The 17,848-nt window shown below is 40.9% G+C and overlaps 1 protein-coding gene across 1 annotated transcript in view; it reads right to left on the reverse strand.

The window, feature by feature from the left end:
• Window positions 1-2,165: 2,165 nt before the first annotated feature.
• KRT222 (keratin 222) overlaps window positions 2,166-17,848 on the reverse strand; it is a 52,627-nt gene continuing 36,944 nt past the window's right edge. The window contains exons 6-9 of the mRNA XM_089674407.1: window positions 17,284-17,504; window positions 16,652-16,722; window positions 14,989-15,094; window positions 2,166-11,376 (exon numbers count right to left, since the gene is read on the reverse strand). Coding sequence (XP_089530533.1) covers window positions 11,163-11,376; window positions 14,989-15,094; window positions 16,652-16,722; window positions 17,284-17,504 — 612 coding nt within the window. The 3' untranslated portion in view covers window positions 2,166-11,162. The remainder of the gene's footprint in view (window positions 11,377-14,988; window positions 15,095-16,651; window positions 16,723-17,283; window positions 17,505-17,848) is intronic.

The following is a 17,848-nucleotide window of genomic DNA, read 5'->3' on the forward strand; positions in this document are numbered from 1 at the left end:
CAGTGGTGGATGATCGCAGGATCCTCTCTATGGTAAAGGAAAAACCCATTCACAACATCCAGCCAAGTGAAGGACGCTCTCCAGGAGGTGGGCGTATCATTGTCAAAGTCTACAATCAAGAGAAGACTTCACGAGAGCAAATACAGAGAGTTCACCACAAGGTGCAAACCATTCATAAGCCTGAAGAATAGAAAAGCCAGATTAGGCTTTGCCAAAATACATCTAAAAAAGCCAGACCAGTTCTGGAAAAGCATTCTTTGGACAGATGAAACTAAGTTTAATCTGTACGAGAATGACGGGAAGAAAAAGTGTGGAGAAGGCTTGTAACAGCTCATGATCCTAAGCACACAACGTCATCTGTAAAACATGGTGGAGGCAGTGTGATGGCATGGGCATGCATGGCTTCCAGTGGCACTGGGTCATTGGTGTTTATTGATGATGTGACAGAAGACAGAAGCAGCCGGATGAATTCTGCAGTGTTTAGAAATATACTGTCAGCCCAGATTCAGCCAAATGCAGCAAAGTTGATTGGACAGCGCTTCACAGTACAGATGGACGATGATCCAAAACACACTGCAAAAGCAACCCAGGAGCTTTTGAAGGAAAACAAAGAACAACTGAAGACAGCTGCAGTTAGAGCCTGGCAAAGCATCAGAAAGGAGGAAACCCAGTCTTTGGTAATGTCCATGGGTTCCAGACTTCAAGCAGTTATTGCCAGTAAAGGATTCTCAACAAAATATTAAAAATGAACATTTTATTTCTGAATATATTCAACTGTCCAATTACTTTTGGTCCCTTGAAAAAGGGGGGATGGCTACTCTTAAGAGCTGTAATTCCTAAACCCTTCCTCCATTTTGGATGTACATACCCTCAAATTAAACCTGAGTGTGCACTTTCAGCCCATATCCATTATATAACAATAGCTTGAATATGTTTTGGTAAATCCCTGAAAAAAACTAAAATTGTGCCTGTGTCCAAATATATAAGGACCTAACTGTATGTGATAAGAATGGGTCGCTCTCAGGAGCTCAGTGACTCCAAGCGTGGTCCCGTGATAGGTTGTCACCTGTGCAATAAGTCCATCCGTGACATTTCCTGGCTACTAAATATTCCACGCTCAACTGTTAGTGGTATTATAACAAAGTGGAAGCAACTGGGAACAACAGCAACTCAGCCACCAAGTTGTAGGCTACGTAAAATGACAGAGCGTGGTCAGTGCATGCTGAAGCGCACAGTGTGCAGAAGTCTCCAACTGTCTGCAGAGTCAATAGCTAAAGACCTCCAAACTTGGTGTGGCCTTCAGATTAGCACAACAACAGTGTGTAGAGACTTTCATGGAATGGGTTTCCATGGCTGAGCAGCTGCATCCAAGCCTTACATCACCAAGTGCAATGCAGAGCTTTGGATGCAGTGGTGTAAAGCACTCCGTCACTAGACTCTAGAGCAGTGGAGACGTGTTCTCTGGACAGACCAATCACGCTTCTCTGTCTGGCAATCCGATGGATGTGTCTGGGTTTGGTGGTTTCCAAGAGAACGGTACTTGCCTGACTGCATTGTGGCAATTGTAAAGTTTGGTGGAGGGGGATTATGGTGTTGGGTTGTTTTTCAGGGGTTGGGCTTGGCCCCCTAGTTCCAGTGAAGGGAACTCTTAAGGCATCAGCATACCAAGACATTTTGGACAATTTCATGCTCCCAACTTTGTGGGAACAGTTTGGGGATGGCCCCTTCCTGTTCCAACATGAGTGCACACCAGTGCACAAAGCAAGGTCCATAAAGACATGGATGAGTAAATTTGGGGTGGAGGAACTTGACTGGCCTGCACAGAGTCCTGACCTCAACCCAACAGAACACCTTTGGGATGAATTAGAGCGGAGACTGTGAGCCAGGCCTTCTTATCCCACATCAGTGCCTGACCTCACAAATGCACTTCTTGAAGAATGGTCAAACCTTCCCATAGACACCCTCCTAGACCTTGTGGACGGCCTTCCCAGAAGAGTTGAAGCTGTTATAGCTGCAAAGGGCGGGGCCAACTCAATATTGAACCCTACAGACTAAGACTGGGATGTCATTAAAGTCCATGTGTGTGTAAAGGCAGGCCGACCAATACTTTTGGCAAAATAGTTTATGTTTAGCAATCTTAAAAAAAAAAAATACTCAAACTCGGATTTATCTAGATGGAAAAAAAACTTCAAATTTATTTAGACTTGCCCCATTTCTACCCAAATAGCCATGTACAGAAATAAATTCACGTAAGCTGCGCTTTATTTAAAAAATAGCTCTTATTAACAGCAAATTTTCTGCTATGCTTTCCTTCTGTGATCAACGAATCCTCTTGTATGGAGACAATTCAGAACAGACATTTGAAGCCAGATCTTCTCTGACACATCCTTCAAGCATTAACACGGTATAGGCACAGTCAATCAAAGCATTTACATTCAATAAGCCGTATATTGCTAAACGTTAAAGCTAAGCAGCCCTTAATTCAAAGGGATAAGGACACCTAAAAGCAATTCTAGCAGCGAGTTAAATATCCTTTATGCATATTTTATTAAAGTGACATTTAGCAATTGAGTCATGTATTATTAACAGACAACGTGATGCCAAAAATAAATACAAAGCTGTATGTGGTCTTAAAGATATTTAGAGGGCTCATGATCATAACCAGAGCAATTCATCTTGTGAAGGTTCAATTAATATAAAATGATTTTATTTACAGCTATTATAAATTACGAGAGTAGGACTTAGGTGGGCTTTAAAGGGTAACTTCACTTTCGTGGAAAAAAACTAAGCAAATAAATAAAAAAATATATATAGCATATAAAATGATTACACAAAGCATGTTGAAATTTTATATTATAATTTTTCTTTATAATGTTTAATGTTCCTTTTAACCTGCAGCCACTATCCTTTCCTGTAAAATTCGATGCAATCTGGCCATCTGGAGGCGTTCTCTACACCGTTGGTGTAGAGCGGGGGTATCCAAACATTTTGAACAAAGGGCCAGTTTACTGTCCATAAGGCTTTTGGGGGGCCGGATCATGGTCACTTGGAGTAGAAAATGTCCTGGCATCAGTGAGAGTAAACAATGAACCATCTTTAGTATCAAGTGAAGGAGTATTTGGTGTTAGTGAGGGGAATAGTGCTGCATCCTTGGTGTCAGTGGAAGGAATAGGGCCACAGTTTAGAGACCACTGGTGTAGAGCACGCCCCCAGAAATGTCCTTTCCTTGCTTGTGTGATTGGCTCACTGATTTTCCCAGAAGTCTGCACAAAGTCAGATTTTAGGCATCCCATGCAATAGAAATTTCAGCTTTGGTTAGATACTCCCACAAGAGTTACCTATTTTTAAAGGGATGCGGACACTGAAGCTTTCCTCATTTGAACACTTATGCAGGCCATAGATGGGTCGAAAATCGGCCGAAAAAAAAAATTGCCCAATTAATGGGTTTATTGGTTGGCCGTTTTTGCGGGGTTTTGGCACATTTTTTTAACAGTAAAGTTGGAAAATTCGTGGCCGATTTTGACGATTGGCCGATTTTCCCGGCAATGATGGGCAAATCGGCCTATCGTTTTACCGAAATCTGCGCATGAGCCGTGACCTGCAAGAAGAAGAAAAAGAAGAATAAGAAAAATAAGAAGAAGAAGAAAAAGAGGAAGAAGAAAATGAAGAAGAAGAAGACAAAAAAGAAGAAGAAGAAAAAGAAGAAGAAAAAGAAGAATAAGAATTCCAATTCACTATTATATTTTATATGAAAAGTCTCACGGCTGCAATAATGTATCTATTTGTATCCGAATAAAACCATCTGTATCCAAAATGGATACAAATGGATACATTGTTGCTATCGCAATATTTTTTCATGTCAAATATAATAGTGGAGCTCTCTGCAAGGCACAGAAGTAATTAAATGCCGGCCGTAGATGGGACGGCAGTTATAGAATCCCTTCATCTCTGCCTCTCCTGGTCTCAGCATTCAGCAGACTCTGGAAACTGACTCCACTCCTCCTCTGGTCCTCCTCCAGACCCTGCACTTTCCGCTTTTGGAGCTCAAAGGTGATGCACAGTGATGTTAGGAAGGGTGTGGGATTCTTCATATCTGATGTAATGGGGGTGAAGTGCTCTGGACATCTAGTCTTACAGATACAACTGGCCTTTTGTGGGCAAACATAATGCTGATATGGCCCGCGATGAAATGGAGTTTGCCACCCCTGCATTAGAGATAGATATAATTTTCGACTTTTTCACCTGTAAAGATTTCAGCTGTGCCAGCTAGGTAAACTATCACAGTGACAATCTCTTTATAGCAGGCTTGTAGTTAAGTAGAACTTAGAATGGATGAGGGGGGTGGGAGGGTTGGGTTTGATAAGGATATGCAAGTTAAAAGTGCTTGTAGCTTTAAACTTGTTCCCACATTCAGAATTGAGGCCATTCACAAATCAGCAGCATTTGTGCCACAATGCAAATTGGTGGTGTTCCTGCAATTTCTTGCAGTTTAAGTGTGCTTTGCATAGGATGCTGTTATGGACCACCTCCAAGGTCACCTTATTACTTTAGAACAGCCTTTTTCAACTTTCTACCCCAGAGGATTCCTTCTTATTAATTTTAGGTCATGGGGAACCCCTGCTAAAACCAATTCATCCATCAGTGGAAAAAATGCACTTTAAATTGGTGGCTAATGGGAGGAGAACCTCCTTACAGTGCTGGTCAGAAGGCCAACTGGCATTGGCCCCAGAACTTTGCAGGCTCCATTTAATAAGAGGTCAATTAACCACTGCTTAAGCAACCCATAGCAATGTCCACAGGAACCTTGGTTGAGAATGGCTATCTTAGAAAAAAAAAGTAATTTTGACCTATTTTTAAATTCCATATCTTGGATCTTGGCTGTAGTAGAACTTACTTCTTCATTGTCAAAGCTGGATTGACAATCCACCAAGCTAGGTTCCATGCTTGGCTACAGAGGAGCATATGGAGATCGATAGAAGAAGTGTGTTTTTATTCCAGGCCAATAGGAAGTTGCGGTGGAGAGGCTTTGAATGGGATTGAGAGAAAGAAACTGCCTCATGTGAGGTCACCATGAGCCTCAGACGCTTATGGAGAATCTCACTTATAGATGTCCCTTTGATCTTAAGACATAAGATCTTAGAAAGAAGAGTTTGTTTTCTGGAAGGAATACTTTTGCCTGGTCTGTATCTAGAATGAGCCCTAAGTATTCTAGATGAAGGGAAGGTTGGATGGAAAACTTTTAGAAGTTGAGTCTAAAGTATCTGAATAGTCCTGTGTGCATTTGCAGATTGTTGGAAGGAAGACAAGTCCTTCAGAAAAAGGTTGTCTAGGTACCCTGCGCCCTGAATTTTTTAAGCAGGCACGTAGGGGTGCAAGTGCCTTTGTGAATACTCTGGATGCAGAGGCTAGGTCAAATGGCAGTATGAAAAGTTGGAAATGTTTTTCTCCAAATATTAAGCACAGGAAGCATGGCGAGGTAGGTAAATGGCAATATGTAGATTAGCATCTTGGATGTCTCTGATGCTAGGCATTCCCCTTCTTTCAGAAAGGCAATAACTGACCTTGCGATTCTATGCAAAACTTTGGAATATGGCGTTACTTGTTTAGGAATTTTATTTCCAGGTTAGGATGAAAATCCTTGTTTGGTTTTGGTACTGCGAATAGGTTTGAATAGCATTTTTTAAACCTGTCCTCCAGAGGGACCAGGCCAACCACTCCTTGAGACAAGAGATGGTTCAGGGCAGCAGATTTTAGTTGCTTTGAGAGATGAAAACAATGGATGGTGGGTTGAAATTCTACTTTGTACCTCTTTGAAATAATCGAATGATTGAACCCATGGGTCTGGAATATCTGTGACTCAGAGAAGGGCAAACTGTAATCAGCATGCCCCCACTCTTAGGAGTGAGGGCACCCTTTCATTGTAAGGAAGGTTTTGGGGTAGACTTGGTAGATCTTGTGTCCCAACTGTTTTTCCAAATGGAAGGGCTTTGTTTTGGCTTTGAAGAAGAAGCCTGTAGAGAATGATGGATCACTATTGTGGAAGAAGGACCTTTCCACTATGACATCTTTGATGAATTTATTAAGTGCCTCACTAAATAGATGTCTTCCTTCAAGCTGCTTCAGATGAGCAAGCTTTTAGCCATAAGATTCTGCTCACATGGACAGAAATAAGAGTCATTCTGGAGATTTGGGTCATGATTCATTCTCGGGCATCAACACAAAAAAGTATAATGAAGGGAAGTGTTAGTATGTGCCAAAGTTCGGCCCTGGAATACAGGATCCTGTGGCTTTTTTCATTCCCCTAGTTCAATTATCTGCCATTTGACAAACAGAAATTGCAGCAGTAGCCAGCTGCAGACCTGGGCCTGCAAAATTAAAGAGAACTGTTAAGAGCTTCTCAAATTTTCTGTCAGCAGAATATTTTTTATTAAAGCCGATAGTTATCCAAGAAAGTCTGACATAGTTGCAAAAAAATCTGCCTTGGTCAGGTAGGCTCCTTGTTGCATGCCGTAGCTAGACCTAGAATCAAATGCAGAGACCGGTCTTAGCATAGGGTCCTACTTCGCTGCAAGGGAAGTATCACTACTTTGAGCGGTTTGAGTGATTTGCAGGCCTTCAACAGAGCAAATGTTTCCCTGGGTTTTTGCTGTGCTTCTCTGGTTTCTGCCATTGTTGTTAGTGAGGGTGTTTCCCTGTGGGGTACTCACAGAGTAGGGTGCAGAATTGGGGTACGTGTGTCTGTAGAAAGGTACACAGCAACCCAGGTATCAACCGATTTGGACTGCTTCTATTGTTTTTAGTAGAAGACAGCGCAGAGTTGATTGAAGAATTTGAAATAAAATACATCTTTGGTACATAACGGTAGTGGAATTTCTAAACTAAAGGATGTAGTGAAAACTAATAAGGTTCAAAGAAAAAGAAAAACATTTTGGATGGATTTTCATTTTCAATTTCCATTTGTTCAGTAGTACAGGCGTACCTTGGTTCACGAACGCTTCAGTTAACGTAATTTTCGGTTTATGAACTAAAATCCATTAAAATAATGCCTCAGTTTACGAATTATCCCTGTACAGTATTTATGCCTTTAAAGTGCACTTTATAAAGAGTTTTGAACAGATAACACTTTTTTTTACTTTTTTCTGACCTCCAGAACGGATTAATTGGTTTTCAATGCATTTACGAATTTGTTTCGCAATACGAATGGATTAATTGGTTTTCAGTGAATTTACGAATTAATTTTTAATCATGTCCCTGTACAGTATTTATGCCTTTAAAGTGCACTTTATAAAGAGTTTTGAACAGATAAAAAACTTTTTTTTAAACTTTTTTCTGACCTCCAGAACGGATTAATTGGCTTTCAATGCATTCCTATAGGAAATCACATTTCGGTTTACGAATTTTTTGCAATACAAAATGTCCCGCAGAACGCATTAAATTTGTAAACCAAGGTACGCCTGTACTGGGATAGATTTCTCATTGAGGCATTTAAGATAACTATACCACATTTTACCCACTAGATGGAGATGAAGATAAAGGCATTAATATGTAGCAAAAATGTGGGACATTTTGTTGTCAATTTTTTTGACATTCACTAAACGCATGTTTTAAAAATAGACTCCTAAGTGTTTGTGTTTTTAATAAACCCTGTATATGATTGCATAGCTAAAGTAAGAGGTTCTATTTAGAGAAGCAATATACCTTCAAATTACATATTCTACATTTCCTATACAATTACAGTTAAACTCTATTTAAACTCAAAACACTTAGGCTCCATTCACACTTGTACGACTCCAAAGTTGCACCTTTGATTCAACTTTGATGCAACTGTGACGCAGCTTTGGATAGGTAAGACTTGGATGTGACTTGCCTCACTCCAAAGTCGGACTTACTGTTGCACCACTGTTGCATGTAAAACACTCATTTACGACTTTCATGCAACTTTTGATGTTGAAGTCTGTGGTCCTCAAGTTGAATGAAAGTCGGACCAAAGTAGTGCATGAACTACTCTGAAGTCGCTACAACTTTAAGTCACACATATATGAATGGATATCTTTGGAATATGAATGGATATCTTTGGAACATATGGGGTACAACTTGATGTCCAAAGTTGCATGACAAGTCACACAAGGGTGAATGGGGTCAATGCGATTTTTCTATAAAGTAATGTCAAAATGGTTAATCATTTCCTTTTTTATTCCCTGCTTTCAAATAGTTCATACCTTGGGAATTAGTTTTCTCTTGTCTGATCATAAGTGCCATCTACGTTGCCATAATGCTCTCCAGAGGATTTACCCCCCTTCCTAACCAGGCCATTTTTTGCTATACGAAGCTGCGTTATTTTAACTGACAATTGCGTGGTCATGCAACGCTGTACATAAATGGCATTTATTTTCTTTTTTTCACATAAATAGAGCTTTCTTTCGGTGGTATTTGATCGCCTATGCATTTTCAATTGTTTGTGCTATAAACAAAAAAAGACTGTCAATTTTGAAAACAATTTTGGGTATTTTTTGCTAAAAAAATGTAAAAAAAAAAATTTTGTCATAAATTTAGGCCAAAATGTATTCTGATACATGTCTTTGCTAAAAAACAATCCCAATATGTGTAAATTAATTGGTTTACATGAAAGTTATAGGCCTGCAAATTGCGGTATATATATATATACGGTGTATGTGTGTGTATGTGTGTGTGTATGTATATATATATATATATATATATATATATATACACACACATGGAATTATTTTTTTTTATATACTAGTAATGGTAACGATCAGCAACTTACAGCAGGACTGCAGCGGGTATTCTGACACTGGGTGGGAACTAACTGCTACTGACATCCCAATGACACTAATACAGTGATCAGTGCTAATAAAAAGTACTGAGACTGTATTAACACTGGGCAGGAAGGGGTTAACATCTGGTGGCGATCAAAGGGTCAACTGTGTGCTGTGTGTGTTTTACATTATGTGCTGTGTGTTGTGTTTTACTAGGGAAACATGCTGCTGTGTATTTCTCTGCTGTGCAGAAAAATACACAGCAACATGTTCTTTCTGGCAGGAGAGAGACCTATGTTGTTTACGTTGTTTACAGTCAGTGTTACTCGGTGATCACCGGGTGCCGGAGGGGAATCTCCAGCTGGGACCCGGTGATTGACATCTGCAGCCTGCAATGGTGGCGCAGGTAGGGTAGTATGCGCGCACCCCCTACCCGTAAATGTATATCATGCACGTGATTTTGCACAGCCCTGCCACTCTGTAGCAGTAGTTCTACTATAGGGCGACAGGAAGCGGTTAAATACCTTATTGGGGAAAAATGAAAAAAAAAAAACAGATTATGGCCATTAGATGGTGCTGATGATCATAGGAGATAATTATATTACAGAATGCGGAAAGTTTCGCTGGAGCTGTGTAGATGTTTGACACATTCATTCAGCAAACTTTTTATACATAGACCCTTTTTTTATACATAGACCCTTATGTATTTCAGGCACATCTCTAGATGAAGAGGAAAATAATAGGAGTACACACTTGTACTGTTTGTGGACAGTGTGGTCCCACCTCTGCTACATTAATTGTGTCTTAGAAGATTTTGCATAGTATTGATCAGGGGTGGACTGACAACTCATGGGGCCCCCGGGCAATAGGGGATCATGGGGCCCCTGTGTCCTTGCCCACACTCAAAGCACACCTAAAAAAGCCTATAAAAGATACCAGGGGCATTTCATGGGACTGGTATTGCCCGAGTGCTCGACTGGTCAGTCCTCCCCTGGTATTGAAGCCTTCTTGCAGTGTCGGGACAGGGTCGTCCAGCACCCAGAACAAGGATGGGTGCAGCATGGTATACAATGGGTATACTGCCCTGCTCCCAATTCTCTGCCTCCTTGCTCTGTCTGCTCGTGGTTGGCATGGAGTATGCGCCGCAAATGTGTGGCCAATTTCTTGATTTCTAGCAGATAGGTGGTTGCATGTGCATGGTGTGCTTTTGTGTCAGCTGAAGGCGGTTTGGTGGACAGTGGGCATGTTGGAGCGCAGTGTGACAGCTGTCAGAGCAGACATGAAGCTGTGGGCCACTGGTTGCTAGCCACTGATCTACAGCTTGGTGTGGTGAAGGGATGCCTCCCCTATCACTGTGCCCTGGGTGGCTGTCCCTCCTGCCCACGCTTTCTCCTGGCTCTGCATCCATGTTTGGCTTACTGCCCAACTCTTGGAAACCTGAAAATTGCTCCCTGCAGTGGGGCTGCGCAAAGATAGCTGTTCGTTTAGGTCTAGGGGACATGGAAAAGAAGATTTACTTACTCAATCCTCCACTCCTCTGAGCTGCTAAACCAGTCTCTGCAGCATCTTCTCTCCCATGCTCCAGTGGTCATCATGCACTAGACATGATGATGCCGAGGGACAGTCCACCGTTGGAACATGGGACAGTGCTGTCTGCTGGATGAGTGGAGAATCGGGTAAGTAAAATTCTTTTAGTGTCTAGGGACACTTACCCTAGACTTACCCTAGACTTGAAGGTTAAGCAGTTAACCCTTGAAGTGCGTGGGCAGACTCCGCTCTGTAAATGTTCTGATTTCCCAAAGTTGGGCCTTAAAGCCAAACTCCAGATGGCCATCTTTCAATCGAAGATACCAGATGTGCTGGATGAATGAAAAAGCAGAAGACAGCGATAAAGCAAGAGGGTGAGTAAATCGAACCTGTGCTTGGCCCATTCTGACATTTACAATGTTTGTTGATTAACATCAACTGATTTTTAATTGGTTTCATTTGTTCCCTGGATCTGCTCTTTAAATAGGCCACCTAAAGTTCTATTCATTATCTTACCAATTTGCTGGGAGGGCTGCCAGGAAGCCGAATTTGGCTTTTGAGTACACGTAACGAAGAATAAGAAGTAGACAGGACCGTGATTAATCCTACATGAGGGCTTGAAAAGGTAAAGCATACTTCTTTGCACCTACTGCTATTTCGCTCAATAAATATATATATATATACGTATATACAGACTAATGATATAAAAAGTAACACTTGTACGTGAATTTGGTTTCAAAGTTTCCACATAACTGTTACATAGATTCATATGGCTGCCATGGTACTACAAGTGTTACTAATGCACCCCTATAACATTCAGGATGTCCCTACTAGTCTTTGGAATGGTTGGCTGAAAGTTCATGGACTCATGGAGGGAATACTACATGATCGCCTCATGATTAGTCGAACCTCTATATCGGGTATATTGTCCTGTTTGGTTTGGGCACACGCTTCGTCTGCAGCTGCCAGATGGAGGTCAAATCTTAAGGATACGGATTTCTTCCTTAGTTTTGGATTGTCTTTGAAGAAGGAACCTTCCCACTGTTTGATCACTTGATCCACCTTCTCTGTTCTGTAAAAGGCAAGATATGTTAGTATATAAACATTGGTTCTAGTCACTTATTTGTAATCTTGTAAAATGTAAAAGCTGAAAGTTAAAGAAGACTTCATATAAATGGTCTGCTAAATTCTGGTTCCCTTGACTGGGTTAGGCCCAAGGGGAATTCACCTCTCCCTACTTCTAACCTCCTACCCATGCTCCCTCCCTACTTTTTCTGCGATTCAGCCTATTCATTGCATTTTGTACCCATCTTTTGCTCCTAATTTAATGGCCATTCCTTGGTCTTTGCCTGTCAGGACCAGGATCTGAAGCCATGACCTCTGCAGTTGCTCTCCTTGCTGAGCCACTGGACAGTATCATCCTGCCTGAACCCTTGGATAATCTCGCCTAGCACCTTGTTTCTGGTGAACCTTGAACTACTTTCTCCTCCCATGAACTTCCTATTTAAGCCATGCCTTTGCACCTCCTGTTTGCCAGATAGTTGTGCTCTCTCCAGTCAATATCTTTCTCATTTGTGTATGTGCAGCTGTCTTTATCTCCACTACCTACACCTACCCACTTTGTCCCCCATCCCTGGTCCCCACTGTACTTGCAGCCAGTGTAGCGGTCTGGGGATTTGAGATCCTTGTTCTTCTTCCTCTTCTTTCTGTTGGGCTTACAGAACAAATTAGATATCAACTGGTCAAAGTGGTCAGGTGCTGGTGCTGTCAGTGCATTTGTAGTATGTTTCTGAAATGCGCAAAAAACACACATTTTCTGTGGCTTTGTCCTGCATTCCATAAACACCTTGGTGTGAATGCAGCCTACAAATTTGGATTTCCTGGCATTTTTCGTCCTGGTAACCCATATGGAAGAAAAATATATTTGAAACATATTTTAAAAATATTCTTCCCAAATATATTGACATATATTTGAAATGCTACAATTTTGGCCATATTCAATATATTTCAAAATATATTTCTATATATATATATATATATATATATATATATATACATACACTGCACTTTGAAATGCATTTTTATTACAAAATATATGAAAAATATTTGTAAAAATACATTTCAAATATAATGTATGTCTTTAAAAATACAAATCTACATTTTTGGAATGCATTTACAAATATATGTAAACGTATATGTTAAAATGACTTTTTTATATGTTAAAAAAAATCTGAAGAATATATTTAAAAAATATATATTTTTAAAAATATAAAGACAGTATATTTGAAATGTATTTTTAAAAATATTTTTCATATATTTTGTAATAAATACGCATATCAACATGCAGTATATGTTAAAAAGAAAACTGAAGAATATATTTAAAAAATATATATTTTTAAAAATATTTTTCATATAATTTGTAATATATAACAAATGCATTTCAACATGCAGTATATACAGTGAGGAACAGAAGTATTTGAACCCCCTGCGATTTTGCAAATTCTCCCACTTAGAAATCATGGAGGGGTCTGAAATTCACATTATAGGTGCATACCCACTCTGAGAGACAGAATTAAAAAAAAAATTCAGGAAATCACATTGTATGATTTTTAAAGAATGTATTTGTCTTGCACTGCTGAACATAAGTATTTGAACACCTAAGAAACAGCAAGAATTCTGGCTCTCAAAGACCTGTTACTGTGCCTTTAAAAAGTCCACCTCTACTCCACTCATTAATCTAACTTAGTAGCACCTGTCTGAGCTCTTTAAAGACACCTGTCCACCCCACAGTCAGTCAGACGCCAACTACTACCATGGGCAAGACTTAAGAGCTGTCAAAAGACACCAGAGACAAAATTGTGGACCTCCACAAGGCTGGAAAGGGCTATGGGGCAATTGCCAAGCAGCTTGGTGAAAATAGATCAACTGTTGGAGCAATTATTAGAAAATGGAAGAGGCTAAACACGACCATCAGTCTCCCTCAGACTGGGGCTCCATGCAAGATCTCACCTCGTGGGGTAACACTGATGATAAGAAAGGTGAGGAATCAGCCCAGAACTACAAGGGAGGAGCTGGTCAATGACATGAAGAAAGCTGGGACCACAGTTTCAAAGGTCACTGTCGGTAGAACACTACGCCGTCATTGTTTCAAATCATGCAGTGCACGAAAGGTTCCCCAGCTCAAGTCATCACATGTCCAGGCCCGTCTGAAGTTTGCCAATGACCATCTGGATGATCCAGAGGAGGCATGGGAGAAAGTCATGTGGTCAGATGAGACCAAAGTAGAACTTTTTGGTCTGAACTTCACTCGTCGTCTTTGGAGGAAAAAGAAGGATGAGTTACTTCCCAAGAACACCATCCCTACTGTGAAGCATGGGGGTGGTAACATCATGCTTTGGGGGTGCTTTTCTGTGAAGGGGACAGGACGACTTCACTGTATTAAGGAGAGGATGAATGGGGCCATTTATTGTGAGATTTTGAGCAACAACCTCCTTCCTTTAGTCAGAACATTGAAGATGGGTCGTGGCTGGGTCTTCCAACATGACAACGACCCGAAGCACACAGCCAGGATAACCAAGGAGTGGCTCCGTAAGAAGCATATCAAGGTTCCCGAGTGGCCTAGCCAGTCTCCAGACCTAAATCCAATAGAACATCTTTGAAGGGAGCTGAAACTCCATGTTACTCAGCGACAGCCCCGAAACCTGACAGATCTAGAGGAGATCTGTGTGGAGGAGTGGGCCAAAATCCCTGTTGCAGTGTGTGCAAACCTGGTCAAGAACTACAGGAAACATTTGACCTCTGTAATTGCAAACAAAGGCTTCTGTACCAAATATTAACACTGATTTTCTCAGGTGTTCAAATACTTCTGTTCAGCAGTGCAAGACAAATACATTCTTTAAAAATCATACAATGTGATTTCCTGAATTTTTTCTTTAAATTCTGTCACTCAGAGTGGGAATGCACCTACAATGTGAATGTCAGACCCCGCCATGATTTCTAAGTGGGAGAACTTGCAAAATCGCAGGGTGTTCAAATACTTCTGTTCCTCACTGTGTGTATATATATATATATATATATATATATATATATATATATATATATATATTTTAACTATATTGAATATGGCCAAAATTGTAGAATTTCAAATGTATGTCACTATATTTGGGAAGAATATTTTTAAAATATATTTCAAATATATTTTTCTTCTATGTGGGAAAAATAGTCAGAAACTACCTACCAGGGACACAGGCAGCAATAAAACTTGACTGGGGTTCTAATCCTCCCATACTATATTCAGAATGGCTAAATTTATAATTTTAATCCAGTGTATCCAGTAGATGGGGTGAATTAAACTGAGATGTTTACCGCAAACCAAAAAGCATTAAAACACGTGTGTGGATTGCCAACCAGGGGCGGACTGATCATTTGGAAACTCGGGCACTGCCCGAGGGCCCTGGGTCAGTAGGGGGCCCCATGAGATGCCCCTGGTACCCTTTTTCATAGGCTTTTTTGAGTTTGAGCAAGGACACAGGGGCCCCATGATCCCCTATTGCCCGGGGGCCCCATGAGTTGTCAGTCTGCCCCTGTTGCCAACATAGCATTGCTCACCAATACTTGATCATATCCCAGAGCTAAATTGCCCATGTATTCAATCATTGCTTAATTCATAGCTTGCAATACTTACTGTACTGTGCCGCTGGCCTCTGCACCCTCCTCTGCTATATTACCATTGAAGAGCAGCTGTTTTTTTGTAGCTTCTGTACAGACCTCTGTATTTTTTTCTATAGATCCTGCAGCAATATAAACATTATACATTTAGCCATTGGTCACATACACGCCTTTTTGTGTCAACACTTTATCACTAAAAATAAAACACATAGCCATTTGTCCAGCATTTCCTTTATGGTAAAATGTTGTCAGCAGGACAGGAAGTGAGGGTAGATCTTTTCAACTGAGCCACAGATAGCAGTAAAAACCCAATAAGGGTTCTTAAAGTGTCACTAAACCCACAACAAAAATCAGTCTGTATAAGCAGTAAAGCATGCTTGTTATACTCACTGTGGAACCAAAGGGGTTAATCTTCCACATTGTGTAAAAAAGCTGTTTGATCCTGTCTTCTCTGATCCTGCCTTTTTTGCTGTACCCAATCCACCTGCCATAGCACAGGAGCAGCAGTGGCAAGTCTGTAAATGCTCTGTTTGGTGTGTATTGCTAGAAAGTTTGTTTTTCTTTTCTTGGGAGAGTGCATCCAATCAGCACAGGGCCATTCAGCGCTGGCCAGACAGAGGACCAGGGGTCATGCAGCCTCATAGGACTGTCAGAGGAGAAGGAAAACTCCTACAAGATTAACCAGTGCTTGGCCGGACACTGATAGAAGTCCCAAGACTTCTCTAACTGCTGTTGAGAAAGGGTAATTAGCAATTTATATTTACTAAAATAATTGCATTTCCATGTTCTGTGTACTGTGGAAGACTGGATACAGTGAATGAAGGGTCCTGGCTTTAGTAACACTTTAACCTTCTTCACTCTATCCAAAGCTGAGAAAAACGTTTTGGCTGAACATACACATTAAGGCCTCATGCATACTAGGCGCTTCTGAATGCTTTTCTCCTGAAAAGAGCCTAAAGTCCTGTTTTTAAAGCATGTTTAGGTGCGTACAGACGCTTTCAGGAGTTTATTCATTTCATAGGCCAGAATATTAAAAGAGAAGTGTGTGATTCGTGACAGACAAAAAATTATACCCACCTAGCTGGATGCAGCAATGGTCCAATGCTGCATCTATTCCCCGCCAGTTCCAGACGGAGAACTAAGTGTTCGAACATCGCTGATCGCTCAGCTGTTGGTCTTCAGGCTGCACAGAGCTGGCGACTGTCAGTCACCAGCTCTCTGTTCTGCCCCTCCAGTGCTGTATGAGGTGTGCATGAAGCCTAAACATTTAATATATAGGCGTACCTCGGTTTACGAATTTAATACGTTCTGCGGGACTTTTCGTATTGTGAAACATTCGTAAACTGAAAAGCGGTTTCCCATAGGAATGCATTGGAAAACAATTAATCCATTCCGGAGGTCAGAAAAAAGTAGAAAAAAAGTCTTTTATCTGTTCAGAACTCTTTATCAAGTGCACTTTAAAGGCATAAATACTGTACAGGGACATGATTAAAAAACAATTCGTAAATGCATTGAAAACCAATGAATCCATTCGTATTGCGAAAAAAAATTTGTAAACCGAAGCATTATTTTCAATGGTTTATTCGTAAACCAAAAATTACGTTAACCAAGGCATTTGTAAACCAAGGTACGCCTGTAGTTCGAGATGCTAAAAAGAATAAGTTATACTAGAATCTCACCTGAAGGTAAGGTAAAACTTATTTTGCTTGTAGATGATTTGGGTTCCTGGATTTGTTTAGTGCCATATAACCTGCAGATCAAAACAAGCGGTAATTACATGTGTTCATACCATGAGTGATGCCCAGCATCATTCATCCCATTTCCTGTGAGCCCAAGACATCTTGGGGGGACCTGAAGTCGGTGACAGCTTCTTGGGTAGGAGGAGCTTGATCTGAACACCCCCAATCTCCTCCCTTCCAAGAAGCTGTCACCGACTTCAGGTCCCCCTCTGATTGAGATCTGAATGATCACTCTATGCCACCAGCTCAACATATATTATTTTGAGTGGTCAAATGCCCTCTAGGCTATTACTCCTGTCTATGCAACTTTTGAATGAGGATCATGACTGGGGGTCTCTGGAATTGTTTTTGGGGTCCAAGAGCAGTAGCACATCAACACCAGCTACATGAAAGCACAGCTGGGTTAGAAGACTCTACCAAACTAGTGTAATGGAACCCCACTATTTATCCTTTGCTCTATATTTTATTCATAGGTTTACCTGTTGGGCAAGTGTGTACTTTGTGGGTTCCAGGACTATTCCCCATTGTTGTAATTCCCTGATAACTGATGGATTATGGTTTCTTTGACCTACCTGATCTCTTCACTTTCCAGCAATCTGCGGTATGCAGAGATTTCATGCTCGAGCTTCATGTTGGTGTTGAGAAGCAGCTGGTGCTTTTGTATCTGAGTCCTAACCCCAGCTCTGACCTCCTGCAGCTCCTGTTCTAAGTCTGCAATGATGGCTGACAATGCTTCAAGCTGTTTCTGATGTTGCTGTTCTGTGGCATGTAGCGTGAATTTCAGACTTCTCTCCTTTAAAACAACAATAATAAATTCAGTACTAGCTTTTTAGACAGCAAAAGTATGGACTGCACACCTTACAGTGTTTGACCTTGGTGACAGATGACTGCTTGTAGTGACACTAGCAGATGACTCTGGATAGACCACAATAAAAGACGAGAGACCACCAGCTCTCCAATACAATTACTATACACTTTTGTAAGTGCAAAGTCGCATGTGTCTTGTGTAACCCAAGATTTAGGGGTCCCTTTCTCAAGGCAGCAAAGTGGCTGCTCTCACACTCATCACTGTGTCGCCTTGAGGTAGGGTCCCTATGTAGCCCCAAAACATGCTGGTGACATCCCATCCTTCACATA

The sequence above is a fragment of the Staurois parvus genome, unplaced genomic scaffold (genome assembly GCF_062004578.1).
Source record: "Staurois parvus isolate SC_StPar_1 unplaced genomic scaffold, SC_StPar_1.0 ptg000151l, whole genome shotgun sequence".
Taxonomy (NCBI): domain Eukaryota; kingdom Metazoa; phylum Chordata; class Amphibia; order Anura; family Ranidae; genus Staurois; species Staurois parvus.